Genomic DNA, 17,142 nt, shown 5'->3' on the forward strand with positions numbered 1-17,142 from the left:
TCAGGCATTAGATTCTCATAGGAGCACCTGTCCGTGGTGCCAAAAAGATTGGGACGGCTGGCAACAGAAGGAATCAGTAGCTGGTCCTGAGTCTTTAAAAGTTTGTTAATAAGAGCAGCCATGAGACACCTCCGTCACCAGGGGATTCAGTAGTCAAGGAGGGGTGGGTTCCTACATGGGGTCCCACGAGTCCTGGGAGGGTCGCGCAGGCTAAAGAGTCATCAGTTTCATTTTTAAACAGCTAAGAAGCAGATGTATCTTCCTGATTATTTTGGCCACATGGCTGCCACCTCTTTTTCAGGCAAGACCAAAAGGTTGGGTATAAATTGCATGTTTTCGGAATCATAATTTTAAATATGGTAGGACATGTGGCTGCTTAAAAGGGAGCCAGGACTTGGTTGATTTCATCTCCCTCTAAACATCCCGGTAGCCCTTGGAAGTGTGTACTAGTTAGTGATGGGAAACTATGCCCAGAAAGGCTCAGTAAACGGCTCGCATCAGACAACCAGCTGGCCTCGCGGCTGGGACTCTGGGGGTTTCTCCACCTTGGCACTAGTGACATCTTGGGATGGGTCATCCTTTGCCCCAGGGGCTGTCCTGCGCACAGTAGGGTGGTCAGCTGCATCTCTGATCTCTAAACACAAGACGCCAGGAACATCTTCCGCCTCACGTCGTGACAATCACAAACGTCTCCAGACACTGCCAAGCGATCCCAAGGGGGAAAGTTCCTCCCCACGTGGGAAACAGTCGAGGGACCATCTTCTTGCCATGTGTTGTGACTGTTTTTAACTTGGTAGAAAACTAAATCAAGGGCAGGCACTACCTCCTTTTTAAAAATAAAATCTGGATTTGGGCTCTATGAAATTTATTTAACACTCTTCACTGTGACACATAAAATTAAACGAGGGGAGATTGGATGGTGGTGGCCAAAGGTGCAAGCTTCCATTTGTAAGACAAATGAGGGCGGGGATGTAGTGTACCACATGACATGACATGACAACTATGGCTAACGGCGCTTTGTGGTGCCTTGAAAGTCGCCAAGAAAGGAAATCCCAAAAATTCTCATCACAGAAGAAAGCACATTTTTTCTTCTTTTTTTATCTACATGTGATGATGAATGCTAACTAAACTTATTTCACTAGGTATGTAAGCCAGGTCATTATGCTGTACACCTTAAACTTACATCATGTTGTATATTTCGGTAAAACTGAAGAAAAAAGAAAACCCACTAAATTTTGTTTAATTAAATTAAATCACGATGAGTTGGTTTCACTTCAACAGTTGTTCCCCCAGTTCAAAACCCTGGTCAAGAGGAACCACCATGTGTGGGCACAGAGAGAAGGCGGCCATCGACGACAAGCCGAGCAGCGAGGCCACGGAAGAAACTAAACTCGCTGGCACCTCGACATTGGATTTCTAGCATCCAGAACTGTAGAAAATAAAGTCCCGTCGTTTTTATTACCCAGTCTGTGCTATTTTGTCATGGCGACCCCAGCAAACTAACGTGAGGCGGTGAAAGAGATCGAGAGACAAGAAACGGAAGAAAAGACTAGGAGGATGGAGCTTGCAAAAGGGAAAGCTGAACAAGAGACATTGCAACACCGGAAGAAAAAGAAACAGTTTCTTGGAATAAACAAAGAGGGTGATGAGACCTGCGGGACGGATGCTCTTCCGGAAGTCCTACAGTCAGGAAAGCGGATTCCGAGGAATCAAGATAAGGCAAGTGCCTTCGGAAAGGTCATGCTCTCGCCACAATGGAGCTATCGCATCTAAGTGATTCCTGATGCCAAAGAATACACAAATATTTGAGTAAACAAAATCATACATTTTGAGAACAAAACGTGCACTCAAGGGACGGAGAGGAAATGCGTGCATTTCTGCAAAGATCGAGCTAAGCCAGATGAAACAGGCTGCATTCGCAAAGCTATTGCAGGACTCCTCCCACGATTATACTGACATGAACACAATTGTAAGGACTATAAAATGTGTTCCATTTTAATGCAAAAAAAGAAAAAGCCTTGGTCAAATAATCAAAAAGGACCTCCTGATGTCAAGCAAGCTCCACCGTCGCTCTCAGTCATAAAAAACACTGGCTCTTCTGACCAATTTATTAAAATAATATTGCTATACTAATGAGCAATAACCAAAAACATTTCAGAATGGTTAACTCACCCCAAATTCTAAAGCTAGGACTTCATATTTTCTTGTAACTTTTATTCTTATTACAAACGTCAGTACACAGATGATGGGAAATTGGGGGATACCGGGCTAAGCAGGAAGTTCTCCTTCCTTTTCAAAGACCTGACTGAGTAAAGAAAGGAATCAACGTTCTCTGGTCCCAGCAGCTTCAGGACATGGTGGCGTGTACCTCTGCCATTGATGCAAGTGTGGGAGCCTAGAATTTGTCTTCTTCCCCGTCCCCTAGAATTATCAAAACAATCCTTCCTTTCAGATAAGAGGATTTCACAGAGCTTTTGAAGTAAGATGTGGCCAGGTGTGCAGCCAACAGATCTGGGAGAAAGGCAGCCTGAGTGGGGGAGCAAGGGGACTCGCCAAGATGGGCACGGGACGCTCAGGAGGAAAGGAAAATCATAGTTTCAAGTCATAGTTCCTGACTTGTCTCCACCTTCTTCATCAGACACCAGAGCAAAGTCAATCCCCACAGACCTCGAAGATGACCTAAGAGAGCATGTGGGGCAAAAGGCGCTGAGAACAATGGCCAGCGGCTTATGCACGTCATCCCTGAACCCATGCAATCCCAGCAGATGCTCCCCACCCACCACATTAAAAACTGGAGGGACCCAAGTTTTCTACTTCCTAGACTCAGCCTTTTTATTAATCTCCTTCCAGCTCTCACAAACATGCCAAGTTTGTGAGACAGGGGGAACATGACCTGACCTAGGGGGAATGGCTCCCTTGTGAGCTGAGCAGAACCGTACACCCCACACACACACACACACACACACACACACACACACCCACACACACACACACACACAGCAGTGAGTACTGAATTATACCCATATGAGTGGAAAGCAATGGAAAGTCTGATAATACTAAGTGTCGGACATGATGGGAAGATCTGAGAACCCACAAGCATTGCGGGTGGGAGGGTAAACTAGCACATACTCAAGGAAGTCAAGTGCGTGTACCCCTGGACCCAGAAATCCTACTCCTAGATGTCCGCCCCAGATGTGCTTATACGAGTCCTTAAGAAAACATGTTTGAGGATGTAGCAAGGAGCTGAGTGTACAGACAGGGAGAGAAATGACAAGCAGATGTCCGTTGTAAGGAAATTCAGACAATGTAGAAATATATCACGAGTAACAAATACATAATCACCCACATTCACGTGTACACACACACACACACACACACAGATTTCTTTGCACATTCATATCTATATTATTTAAATGAGCTCATACTAAACATGCTGTTTTATAATCTGTCTCACTCAACAAAATATAGTGTTTTAGCAACATCATTCTTTTTAACAGCTGCATGTATTCCACTGTAAGGATTACCAGAACTAACCAACGCCCAATTGTTGGATACTTAGTTATTTAAACCTTTTCACTGTCAAACAGAGTGCTCTGAACGTCATTGTCCATGCATCTCTGCCTCCTCTTCGAATTAATCAAATCGGAAGCAATGGATGTGTATCACAGTGAAAAATGTGTGTACCTTAGGAATGGAATTGCTTGGTTAAAGGTATATGTATTTTTTCACTTCGATACACAATTGTTGCTTCTAATTTTAACGATTTCCTTGGATCCGCATTTTTTCTGTTGTTTGGGAAAGTGACTCCTTCAGGGAAAACAAATGGAACAGGATCAACACTTTATAAGCAGTGATACTACACACTTCCTCCCTTATCTGCATCATTAAGAAAATGGAGGCCTACCTTCCAAACAAACCCCTACCCCACAGGTTTCCGGCACCGGCAATGCTTCTAGTCACAGAGGACATTTTGAGAAGCATCAGCAATGTAAACTACCTAAAAGTTCAACATTCATTTGCTAGAAACAGCTTTATTAGATGTCAGCTTGTGCTTGGAGCCACAGTAGGTATTTGAGAGGCACAAATGATTAAGGCCCAGCCTTGCTCATGGGAGCCCTCAGCCTGGTATGGCAAAAGGTCACGTTCAATGGCATTCTTGACTTCACATAAGAAAGTCAAAATTCCAGTGCGCTCTGGGAGGGCTGAGGGCCCCAGGCAGGGGCGGCTTCTCAGAGGAGGTGATACAGGGGGGCAAACAGCAAGCAGCTGGCAGTGTGACCGTGGTAACGAAGGCGGTTCCAGGCAGAGGGTCACACTGCGGCAAGACATGCAGGCCCGAGGCCACGTGACACTTCTGCAGGACCCCTGAAGTCCAGCAGGGCTGGAGCAGCGGGCAGAGCCGAGACTGGGGCTGGAGGAGAGGCCCTGGTGGTGGACAGCCGGCCTCCCACGCGCTAAGGAGCCCGGCTTGGTGGGGACGCGGGGGCAGAGGAGGAGGAGACCAGAGGAGCAGAGGAGGGACGATGGCGGGAGCAGGGACAGGCTGGCGGCAGGAGACCCAGCGATAAAGTACGGAGTCAGGGAGGGCAGAAAGCTGCAGGTGGAGAAGCTTCAAAGCGGGAAAAGGTTGTGGTCGCAACTGAGACAGCCTCGGGGTTACTGCAGCGCGGAATGGCCAGGACGTGGTAGCTGCCCGCTGAGGGGCCGGGAGAGGGGGGAGGCAAGAAGGCCGTCCACCTGCGGGAACCTGATGAACTGAGCCATGCAGAGGACCGTGTAAAGGGGGGAAGGTCACAGCACAAACCACAGAGCAGTGAGATGGAGCTGCCTTGGCCACCTGTAGAATGTTCTAGAATCGAGTGGATGACACACTCCAGACCCGGAGATGCATCTCTCTCCTCTGCCAAGGAACACGTAGGGACTGTGTACCATTCAGGCCTTTCTCAGCTGTAAAATGCCATAACTTCCTGTCTACATCAGAAACCAAAGGGGCAGCTGTTCACTGAAAACTCACCCCGACAAGACGTGCCTTCCCAGGAAGAGGAGGCAGAACAAACCCATAACAGGCTTCTCTATAAAGTCAGAACCTTCTCCCAACACACCACACCCAAGCCAGCAAGGACCAGCCCGAGTGCTGGCTCCCCCACGCAAGGACCAGCCCGAGTGCTGGCTCCCCCACGCACACACACGGCCCAGGACCCTCACATCTGGTCGCATGCTGCTTGCTTTTCTCCCCCGTTCCTGGATAATAAGGAGCAGACTGGCAAAATAGTTCAAATGCCTTCTTAAAAAGTACACCGACTTGTGGGCTCAGCAGCCTGTTTTGAACTAAATGTTTCAAACGTCCAGGCCCAGAGCTGCCCTAGGCATCAATGGTCACTGCAACTGAATGACCAGGAGTCAGCAAAGGATGGAGCATCCAATAAATGCCGGGCCAGAGTCAGACGCAGTGACCCTGGGACGAGCAGGCTATCTCTGCCCTCCAGGGCTGTCTGCTGAGTCGGAATGGAGCACTAACCCCAGCCGCTCATCACAGCGTGAGGACTGCAGGGAGCACGCAGAGGCCAGGGTGGCAGGGGGCCAGAAAGGAAGCCCCACAGCCTCACTCGGGTGTCCAGGAAAACTACCCAGAGGACGGAGCCTGGGAACTGGACCTTGGTGACTGCATGCAGTCTTGGCAGGTGTGAAGCAAGAACCAGCCCAGGGGCGGGAAAGCACAAGCCAGCACCATGTAATATAAGAAAAGGGGCACGAGACAGAAGGCTCAGGAGGGCTGGCTGATGGCTGCAAGGTGGGGCTAGTCTGTAGGGTTCCGAACGCCATGTCTAGGTAACGGCCACGGGGAGCCATTGAAGCCTGCGGGCAGAGGGCAAGGCCAATGGGAAGACTGGGGTGAGGAGGGGGACAATTTAATTCCCACATCAAGGGGACCAGCACAGTGAGGAACAATGCGGCCTGAGCCAGAGCAGGGGATGGTAGGGTGAATGGGGGACCACACTTCCCCCTTCTCCTTTTTCTCAGGTCTACTGGCATTTAATCCCACAGACCCACAAGGAAACACCTTGACTCGGCCACACATCAACAACGGCAAATCTACACGTAGCATCCCATCCTGCCTTCCAGGGCAGGTTTCTGCTCCTGCCACTGAAAATGCTCCCCCAGGGAGAGCAAACCCTTGGCCCCAAACCTCCAACAGCTGATCAAACACCCAAGTACACTGTGTGTGTACACACATACACACACTTCCTGGAGGCCCACCTAACAGGACACACTTGGTTCACTTCCTGCAGAAGAAACAGGATTTCCCAGGCATTAGGGGAACATATCTTCCTTGCATCCACTGTAGCTCTCCCCATCTCATGACTCCGGGGACCCCAGCATCCTTCCTGATTTAACACTTTCTCCCTGAACTTGAACGAAAGCCTCGGCAAGATCCCTCAATTTTCGCAGGGTCAGCTCAGGCAGGGGTGTAGGAGAGCTGTGTGCGTCCTCCACTAACGGAAAGTCACTGAGGCCACCAGAAGTCACCGAGCATCCTGGACCCCAGCTCCAATCCAAAGCATACCTCCAAGAGGCGGCCTGGGGACATCCCCACACACAGGACACTGCTTATTTTCATAGCACCGGGTCGGGGTGGGGAATAAAAAAAGGCAGGGTGGGTGTGAGGGAGCCTCAGACAGAGGGGAGGGAGGTGGTTAAGGTTAGAGTCAGGCAGAACCGGGTTCAAATTCTACCTCCACCGCTGAGTTTACTTAGAGAAACCACTGTGTCGCATCGGAATTCTTTTCCCCATCTGTGAAATGGGTGTAAAAATAAATTCCCTATAAGGGCGTGAAAATTCAGAGCGCTATTTATTGTTAATGTCACCCATTAACAGAGAGTTCAGGGGAATCCAATATCAATTTTATATGTAGAAGGGGAAGAAGACTCCTAAAATGCTGCCAGGGAAACCAGGCGAGCGCACCCCTTGGGCGCTGGGTCAGGAGCCGCCGCTCGGAGCGGAGCCGGCGCCCAGGGCGTCCGTGCGCGCAGGCGGCGCGGGCGCGCGGACCCGCGGGGGAAGGCGAGGGGCAGCCGGACCCACCTGAAGACGCGCAGCAGCAGGCAGGCGATGAGCAGGGCGGCGAAGGCGCACGCCACGATCACGGCCGCCTTCAGGGTGGGCAGGTCGCGGAGCAGGCTGGAGATGCGCGTCGCCAGGGCGTCGTCGCTGCTGGCGTTGCCGCCGCCCGCAGCCGCGTCCCCGGGCGCGGGCTGGGTCTGGGTGGTGTTCCCCGGCCCCGGCTCGGGCTGCGGCGCCGCGGCGGACTGCGCACGGCTGGCGCGGGCGGCGGGCGCGGCCAGGAGCGCGAGCAGCAGCAGCTGCAGCAGCGGCTCGCACGGTGCGGCTCGCATGGTGCGGGCGCGCGGCTGAGCCCGGGTCCCGCACGCGCGCGGAGGCCTGCGCCCGGCGATCCCGCGGCCCAGGCGGCTGCGCTGTGCCTGGCAGGAAACTGCAGCGCCCGGAAGAGCCCGCGCCGCCGCCGCCGCCGCCACCACGTTGCACGGAGTCATTCGACGGGCCGCGGCCCCAGGTGGGCGGGGCAGGCCACCGGGCCGGTGCGGGCTGCGGTCCGCTCTGCGCGAGCCCCAATTCCCCAGAGCACCGGGAAGCCCTGGAAGAAGTGATAACGATCAGGTTCACTCTCTGTGCCCAGAGTTCGTTCACATTTTATTTATTTTATTTAATCCCACAACCCTCTTGGGGGCCAGGTATTTCTGTTGGTCTCATTTAACAGTCGATTGAGGACCCAGAAAGCCAGCTCTCAGTAACCAGATTGTGCCAGACTAAGAATCCGAGACTCTGAGACCTGGAGGTAAACCCCCACATCCGATGGAGAAACGGAAGACTCTGCAGTGAAGCAGGTTGCTTGTTGCCATATGCACTGCGTATATGTATCTCAGTTTCCCTCTTTCTTTCAAAAAGTGTGTGTGTGTCTCATGGCTTCAACTATTGACGTTTTCGCAGCTCAGCTGATGAACTGGGTTGGGATGTGTGTTTCGCATTCATAACCCCCTGTGGACAGCAGCGGGGGGGCGGGGGGGGGGGGGGGGGGGGGGGGAGGGGTGTTAACAGCCTCCTTCCCGGGCTGATGTTTCAGACCCCAGGGAGTGACTGGCTTGCTGCCTCGGCTTCGCAAGCTAAAACGATGCCTAAGTGAAGAAAGCCCACTATGGAGATTCTACTGTGAGGCCCAAAGGCGGGACTGCGGGGAGGACAAGGAGGGCTTTCCTGGAGCAGCAGGAATCATGTACGCTGAGGGCCTCTGGTCCCACCTTTCCCCCAGAGGAGGGGTCCTGGCAGGAAACTCTCCAGTGGTGGGTAAACGAGTAAACGCACATAACAAGGACACTTTGACCTTAAACGCCTTACTCCTGGACTTCATAGAGAAAGAAACACATAAAGAGAGTAGAGCACATCAGTTTGCTATTGCTGCCTAACAAACTACCCCAAAACTTCACAGCTTAAAACAGCAAACAAATATTATCTCACGATTTGTGTGGGTCGGAAATCTGAGCATAGCTTAACTACATCCTCTCCTTTAGGATCTCTCACAAGGGTACAGTCAAGTTGCCAGCTGGGGCTGTGGTCTCACCTGAAGGCTGGAGTGGGGAGCCTGCTTGTAAGCGCAATCAATGGTTGTTGGCCAGATTCAGTTCCCCATGGGCTCTTGGACTGCGAGCCTCAGTTCTCCAATGGTTGTTGGCCACAGACTACACTCGGTTCCTTATGTAGGTTCATGGCACCTGGCCTCATTAAAATGTGTAACTCTAGAATGCAAAAAAAGAGAATCTGCTAGTAAGAAAGAAGTCACTATCTTATGAGACCCCATCACAGAAGTGACATGCCAATACCTTTGCTATAATCTGTTGGTTAGAGGAAAATCACAGATCTTATCCACATTCAAAAGGAGGGATTACACAAGGGTGTGAATATCAGGAAGTGGAGATTATTCCATTAAGACGATGCCTGCCACCATATGTGATATATTTTGATTTCATGGGATGAACAATAATCAGGTTATCAGAAGTCATCACCCAAGAAATACTACTTGAAATGCACATTGACTCTTCCAGCATGCTCCAGTGGTAAGAAATTTGGACAGCTCACAGGAGTCAAGTCTCTTCCAATTCTAAAATACCGCTTTTATGGGATGTCAAAAAATGTTGCTTTGGTACAGAGCCGGCACCATCAAATCATATCATCATGATCGCATTTATAAAGAAATTCCTTAAAGAACCAGCTCTGGCATCCATGATTTTGTAGCACTGCCCCCTAAGGCATAAACCTCAGACACCACAGGTTCAGATATCTGTTCTTATCAGAAATTCTGGCATGGTAGAGCAAAGAGGTACTGGGCTTTGGAGCCTCTGAACCAGGATGAGAGGTTTGAAAGCTAAGTGGCCTAATCCAAGAATTTTTTTTTTTGAATGTCTAAGACGAGGACAATAATATTTAGCTCAATATGGTTAGTCACTGGAAGCATCCATAAAAAGGAAGAAAATACGAATACCTTTATTCTTATTTTAGCATAATTCATGGACCTGCATAGATGTGTCTGATTATGTAACACTAACTTAACACCAAGAATGTAGAAAGCATAAATAATAGAGTTTTTTACAAAAGTGAAACTTTAGAATCTTTAATTCTTCCTAATTATTTCCTGTGCAAATCATCACAACAAAGGACTTACTTATAAAGTTCCCAAGAGTTCCTTAAACATTTTAACTCAACCAATCATAAACGGTGACATTTTCTAACACGGAACATGGATGACGGGCAACAGAAATCAACTCTGGCTGATTTCAGAAAAAGAGAGATTATCAGAAGCGTACTGAGTCGCCTCTAGAATTGACCGTACGCTGGAGCAGACGTTCTCAAAGCACGGTCTGCGGACTCCTGGGGAGATCCCTGAGATCCTCTCAGAAAACCCGCAAAGTCCAAACAAATCCCATTGTACTGAGATTCTGCTTGGCGTCTTCTCTAAGTTCACATCGACGCTGAGGGGGCCGAAGCACTGGCAATGCACACTGACGGGACCTGAGCCTCCATCGAGACAGGCCGCACTCCCGACGGCTGCGTTTTTTAGGACTGCGCACAATGGGAAAAAAGAACCGGAGCCCGGTTCACTTCGGAATGTCACGGACACGCCCACGGAATCATTAAATCCTGACCCTCGAGAACGGATCATTTTAATATTTCGCATGATGAAATGGGAAGTATGGATAAGTCACTTCTGCTGCACGCTGGAGCGCGGTACCTGTCACAAGAAAAAGCGCACGTGCGGTCCGTGGAGCCGCAGACCGAACGTGCCACTTTTTTCATGGAATGCCATTTTTAATCGGAAGAGTGCCTGACACACTTCGGACCTGGTCTTTGGTAGGCGTCTCAAAAATGAACAGAACGAACCTGTCGCCTCAAGGATGACGGCTGACAGGATTAGCCAATGGAGAAATTCAAATCTTCAAAGCAAACATTTCAGTTTTTAGACACCTTGTCAATTTGGATGCGTTCTGCCATGAGCCGGACTGCTTTCCAAGACTTCGGGACTTTTCTGATGAGCGTGGTGGTGATACTTAAAAGTGTGGGGTTTGAATATTATATAATAAAATGTGTCAAAATATGTAAGATCTGCATAAGTCAGCAAATTTTCCCAAATGGCCAATGCACAATGTTACAGATCACATGTGAGTAAAAGATCTATTTAAAGTGAAGATAAATTAATGGTTTTTGATGAAAGAGTACAAAAATTCCTTGATATGGTTCTAGCTTTCACATTGCAACTAATCTGTAAAGAAACTACTACTTGGAAGTCTTGAGGTAGCATCAAAGAAGAATATGCTTACTATCTGAAAAGGCTCCTAAAATCTCCCTTTTCCAACTGCGCAACTGGGCGAGACTGGACTTTCTTCACATACTTCAACCAAAACAACTCATAATGGGCTGAATGCAAAAACAGATACGAAAATTCAGCTATCTTCCATTAAGTGAGACATTAAATAGTTTTGAAAAAAAAAAAGTTAATGCCACTCTTCTAATTTTGGGGGAAGCTACAGTTATTTTTCATAATAATGTTATTCATATAACATGTTAATGTATTTATACTATTTTGTTTTTAAATAAATTAATAAATATTTTAAAGGTGTCTCCATTTTAAATTTCTTACGCAGTAAATATCAATTAGGCATTACACAAAGAAACAAAAGCTCTTTGAGGTCCTCATCTTTTTAAGACAAGAAATCAAAAAGAAAGAGACCAAAAAGTTCCTGAGACTAAAATGTAGTTTGAGAAACGCTGAGCTTAGAGAATCAGGCTTGGGGGTGAAAAAAGCAGCGACTCAACTAGGATACTTCCTGCTATGGGAAACAGAAAATCCAACTTGAACTGACTCAAAGGGAAAGGAAGTCTCTTCTCTCACATAAAGGAAGTCCCAGTAGGCGGCTGACCCAGCAGCTTCATGAGGTCAGAGACCCTGGATCTCCTTCTCCCTGCTTTGCTTCCCGCAGCACTGGCTTCACCCTTACTTAGGGGGGTGGCCTCCTGGTCACGAGATCGCTGCAGTGACATCAGGTTGGCATGCATTCTTGTTCACGTACAGCAGGTGAGAGGAAAAACCTTCTTCCAGCCCTGGAATATGCCCATCTCTGGGCATGACAGGTCCCCCTCGAGTGGTGGCCCACAAGGGGAATGTGGTGCACTGACTGGACTGGACCTGCTGTGCGACTAGGGTGTGGGCAGCCCCCTGAGGAAAACTAAAGGAGAGGGCAGGTTCCGTCTGAGAGGAGGAAAGGAAGAAACGGGTGCTGCACAGGCTGTGACCCCCGTTCCGACAGGCGGGAAAAGGGGGGCCGAGTCTGGCTGGACGTCCGGAACCAAAGCCAAAGTGAGGCCTAGCTACTGAGCAAGGCACTGTCCAGGGGATGTCCTACAGACTCTGCCATAATCACTGCCTCCTCCATCTCTGGACCAGAGACACCACTGCCATCACCACCATGGGAAGAGTAAACTTCTAAACTGCCCTCAAATTGCACCGCTTGTTTAAAATTCAACCTGTGGCTGAGACGAGAGGAAGAAGGAAAGAGAGGAAATTCAACCCGACCTAACTCAGGCGAGTGCCCAGCCCTCCGGCGTGCCTGAGTCCGAAAGGGTTCCCAGGATGCAGGCCTTTCCCTCAGAAAACTAGATTAGCCTGAGCCAAACCCGGAAAAGCAGGTCACCTTACCCAGCCTCTCTGTGCTCAGGTAACGTGGCCTCTGGCTCTTGTCCCTCCTAAGCCCACATCCACACCTCACCCATGCGTTTCCCGGGAGACCGGCTTTTGCAACAGCTAGTGTTTATTGGGTGTTCACTCAGTGTCAGGTACCTTACATCCCACACAGGCCTGGAGGAAAAACACAATTATCACCTCCTGTAACAGATGAAGAAACTAAGGCTCAGAGAGGTCAGATGACTTGTATACAAAGAGTTCCAACCCACAATTGAGTTTAGAAACTCCTACTTTGCTTCCTGAAGTTTGTAAGAGAGAGTGAGACTGAGGGAGGGAGGGAAGGAAGAGAAGGAGGGAAGAGAAAGGAAGAGGGAAAGAAAGGAAGGAAAAAAGAAACGAGGAAGGAGGGAAGGAGGGAGAGGAAGGAGGAAGGAAGGAAGGAAGGAAGGAAGGAAGGAAGGAAGGGAGGGAGGGAGGAGGATGGTCTTTCTTTTTCTGATTTCTTCTTTCGGGGGGGGGTTTCGTTTTTTCGTGATCTTTTTTTCTGTTCTTTCTTCTTTCTTTCTTTCTCCTTTCTTCTCCTTCCCTTTGTCTTCTTCCTGGGAGGGAGGAAGAGAGGAAGGGAGGAAGGAGACGGGGGGGCGGGGAGGAGGAGGAAGGAAGGAAGGAAGGAAGGAAGGAAAGGAGGGAGGGAGGGAGGAAAGGAGGGAGGGAGGGAGGAAAGGAGGGAGGGAAGGAGGGAGGGAGGAAAGGAGGGAGAGGAGGAGGATGAGAGAGAGCGTGAACCATGGAGGGGAGGCTTGAGCATCCTCCCGGAAGATCCTGCATCTCGGCATCGGCACCTCCCAAGGGCGGAGCGCCACCCGCCACTTGCTCCTGCCCGGCTCTCCCGGGGAGCTGACGGAGCAGCAGCTGCAGCCCATTTTAGTCCTCGCTAGAAACGAGGGTATCATCATGTGATATTCATGCCTATTTTTATAAATAATTCATCTTTTTTTTGCATGCAAGTAAAATAGCCTGAAGCTAGAACATTTAAAAGGAACACTGGTGCCTGATCCATAAAATAATGATGTGCCGGTCTGCCAGGCAGTTTGTGAAAGTCCCGGAGCTAAAATACACTGAGTTCTAGGGCTATTTTTAGCCCGATAAAGGCCTTCCAATGTCTTTCTCAGTTCACACTTGATAAAGGGCAGTGTTACGCTTTCTCTGAAACTGGGCTTTCCCAAATCAGTTACATTCGCATGGGGAACTCTAAAAGATAACGTGACAAATAAGCATTTTTACGAAATCCAAGCCCCCAGTACACAAATGCTTTTTTTAACTCTATGAAAATAAATTATAAACAACAGGATAATGGAGTCTGGTCAACCACGGCTGTGGGAAATCAGGCGGCAGACTGTCAATGTTTATGTGACTCTTCCCCAGGCCTGAGAGCAAGATCTCTTGTCCAGGATAGCGATTCCATAGCGAGAAGGCTACAAAACAATTGCTAGACAATGAGATTTAGGCCCCCGTGTTAGTATGGGCTCCCCACACCCCAACATCACGCGCTAGCTTTTTACGAGATCTTATTTCACCACCTGTGATGATTTTTAAAATACTATGATTGCTCTTGTCAAATTATCTCCAAACAGATGCACAATAAACTCCTAACGTTGGTCACATAGGACACAGGGAGACGGACCAGTCTGCTAGGGCCTGAGGTTTTTCCCGGGACGCAGAATTTCCGGTGCTAAGTGAGAAAGTCCCAGGAAAACCAGGACCCGTTGGTCAGCCTACCTATGGGGAGGCACTCGAGATGGCTGGGACAGGGGCGAGAATGATGACTATATCCTTTCGTACATTTAAAATATTGAACCGTGTGAGTTTATTGCTTGTTCAAAAAATCAGGTTGAAAATGTTCTGCCAATATCAAATGAAAGAACTATTTAAATGAGCAGATCTCTAAGAATGGCAACAACTGCTTATTCGACTCGCAAAAATAACATCGTTACATTTAAGTTCTGCTTTATCATTTCATCTGTTTCTGAAATCTATCTTCCAAAGGACTTGACGGTTATTCACCAAAGAACTCGAAATTTTGCCGAGTTGCTTAACACTCATTCTCACAACGCAAGAAAGTGAGGGCTCAGACTGTGGTTCTACTTCAAAGACCAGGAAAAAGAGAGCTCGCGAGGTTGCCCGACTGGCCCAGGGTAGGACCTGTGTGTTGGGCCTTCCGCCCCCGGGGCAGGCCTCTGCTCTGCTGGCCTACTTCGCATCTGCTTAGCATGGTCCAGCCATGGAAACGGCAGGCTGTTGCCAAAGAGAAAAGTTTCTCTCAAAGTGTCTTGAGTGTCCCCCAGGAGAGTCTGCCAACAATCAAGGTGACATAATATTGGCTGACAGAGCCCTCCCAGCCAATCACGCTGCAGCACAAAGTGCCACCCACAGAGAAACGGTTTATGGGCTCTGAATAGGACAGAAAGTCTTCGGGTGCATCACGTGAGGAGGGCCCCACCTCTGAGCTAAGGGTGGCCCCTCACTGTCCAGCTCCCTTCGCACGAGGTCTCATGCACATCAAAGTCACATTCATTCGCTTTCTTCCCAGAATGAAGGTTTTAAGAGGCGACGACCAGCTGGGCAGAACTAAGCAGGCTACAGATTCTTTTCTCCAGAAAGGCTAAGGGTGAGGAACGGGGTGGTTCACTCTTTGGGTGGCTGTTTGTAAAATAAATAGCAATCATGAAGCCTCCCCGTGAAGCCTGCTGTTGTCTCTGTGTTTCGGGGTCTGCAGTTCCGAGCAGAGTCTCCTCCCCCCGCCCCCCACTACCCCGTGTCCACGGGGACCCCCTCCATGCCCGTCCCACTGTGATTCCCACAACTGGAGTCACCAGCCTCCCAGAGAAGGCCCGAGTTCGGTTTCCACGTTCATGAGAATTCATGTGTGAATCCCGAGCAGAGCTTTTTGAAGGACAAGGAAGGACATCGGAATGCTAAGTTTTCAGATGGGTCCAGGGGGCCCCTCCTCTCATCCCCCCAGTGCGAACCCCAAACCCATGCCCCGCTGCGGCTGGCTCCCGGCCCCACTCCGGCCCCCTCCACCCCCCTGGGCTGCCTGCTTCCCTGCTCACCTCTGGGCGCGGGGATGAGCCTCCCGTCCAGGACCACCCCGGCGGATTGACTCCGGACCTGTCTCCCCCACCTCCTCTAAGGCTCTGTGACACGAGTCGCCTCCTCTTGTTCCTGCACCTGCAATCCTCTGCCACAAACTTCCCATTCTGGTCTCTCATCACTTAAAAAACTACAAAAAAAAAATCCCCTCGACTTCGTGCGCCTCCCTCCCGGCCCCCAGTATCTCCGGCTACCCTCGGGTCTCATATTCCTACGTCCTCCCAACGTTCTCTTAGACTCCGGCCTGCCCTCGCCTCAGGCGAACCCCACCCTGCTATCCTAGCCAGTGGTCTTCTCAAACGCTGAGTAAGCCTAACACTCCCTCGCAGGAAACCTTTAAGGCGAACTCTGCCTCCGGGGTCCAAATTCCACAGTGTGGTCCCAGCTTCCAACCTCGCTCCCCTCCATTTTTCACCTAAAACATTCCTAACCGTTCTATAAATGAGGCAGGAGTTCTTCCATGAAGTTGTTCCTGATCTCTTCTCCGCGCCCTCCCTCCCCCTCCCCCCACCATCCCAGGCAAACGTATCCCAGCTCGTGTGTAACAGCTAGGGTGACCAACCCGTCCCAGTTCATCCAGGACCGAAGCGTTGCCCAGAACGTGGGACTTTTAGTACGAAAACCAGGGCACCCAGGCAAACAAGGGCATTTGGTCCCCCTGATGGTGCTGATCACGTTGTTTTGAAATTAGCTCTCTTTCCATTTAGATGAGAAGGTGGAATTTTTGCCGTGCTCAAATTCTCATCCCCAACATCTAATGTAGTGTCAGGCACATATATGGTTCATCTCCAATAAATATTTGCTGAATATGTTCATTGAAATAGCAAGTAACAGGGGCAGCATTAGAGCTAAAGGCCATGGTTCGAATCCTGTCTCTCTTTCTTACATGACCTCGAGCAAGTTATTACTTCCATTTATATATGTATCTGTCCTAAAATGATTTAAGGCAAATTTCTCGGTCTCACTGAGCCTCCGTTTCCTCATTTGTAAAATGGAGATGATAATATCCATTTCACAGAGACGTTGTAAAGATTAAAAGGATGTAAAGTGGTTGACATAACAACGTCAGCTCTTAATACTCTTTATTATTATTAAAGAGGTAACACAGTGCATTCGAAAAAGATTGGTTCTTCCCCACACTGAATAAATTAATACAGGTGGCCTTAAATGTAATTATACCATAGAAAAAGCTTCCCTTAAAACAGTGGTCGGCCCCGGTGGCTACACACTAGAATCCCCAGGGAACATTTACAAAGGTGGATGCTCAACCCCTGACCAATTAATTCAAACCTCCAGAGGCATCCTTGCAGTGGCTCCTTTAAAGGACGCCTGGGGATATTCTAATAGGCACGGAGGCTGAGAACCTCTGCTTTAGGGCACTGGGTTAGTTGCTCTTCAACTCTTAATTGCTGCACTGGGTCTTTACACGCACAGTCATCCTAATCTACCTACTGTCAAGGCAAGTGCTTAATTCCCTTGTTCCCTTCCCTCTGCCTTCAGGGCAATGATTAGAGAATTCTCAGCTGAGCTGAAGCGCAAGTATCCACCTCTCCTCTTAACCAGTCCAGGCCAGTACCCTAATTCCCAAAGCCCTTACACAGCCCCCAGATGCTCCCTTCCCTTTAAAACCTTCCTAGCCTGGTACAGAGAAATGAAAAAGAGGTCACTTCATCTGTGTCTTCCCTAAAGGGACAGATGGTTTCTTTATCCAGCCAGTGTTCCTCAAACTGGGGTCCACAGA

General features: G+C 49.4%; 1 protein-coding gene across 6 annotated transcripts in view; it reads right to left on the reverse strand.

Annotated features, from left to right (window-relative positions):
- FAM174B (family with sequence similarity 174 member B) overlaps window positions 1-17,142 on the reverse strand; it is a 105,470-nt gene that overhangs the window by 17,756 nt on the left and 70,572 nt on the right. For all 6 annotated transcript variants that reach the window (XM_036231995.1, XM_036231993.1, XM_036231994.1 and 3 more), the window contains 2 exons: window positions 8,637-8,811; window positions 7,085-7,655 (listed from right to left, as the gene is read on the reverse strand). In XM_036231995.1, the coding sequence (XP_036087888.1) occupies window positions 7,085-7,554 (470 nt within the window). In that variant the 5' untranslated portion in view covers window positions 7,555-7,655; window positions 8,637-8,811. The remainder of the gene's footprint in view (window positions 1-7,084; window positions 7,656-8,636; window positions 8,812-17,142) is intronic.

Source organism: Rousettus aegyptiacus, unplaced genomic scaffold (assembly GCF_014176215.1).
Source record: "Rousettus aegyptiacus isolate mRouAeg1 unplaced genomic scaffold, mRouAeg1.p scaffold_m13_p_14, whole genome shotgun sequence".
Taxonomy (NCBI): domain Eukaryota; kingdom Metazoa; phylum Chordata; class Mammalia; order Chiroptera; family Pteropodidae; genus Rousettus; species Rousettus aegyptiacus.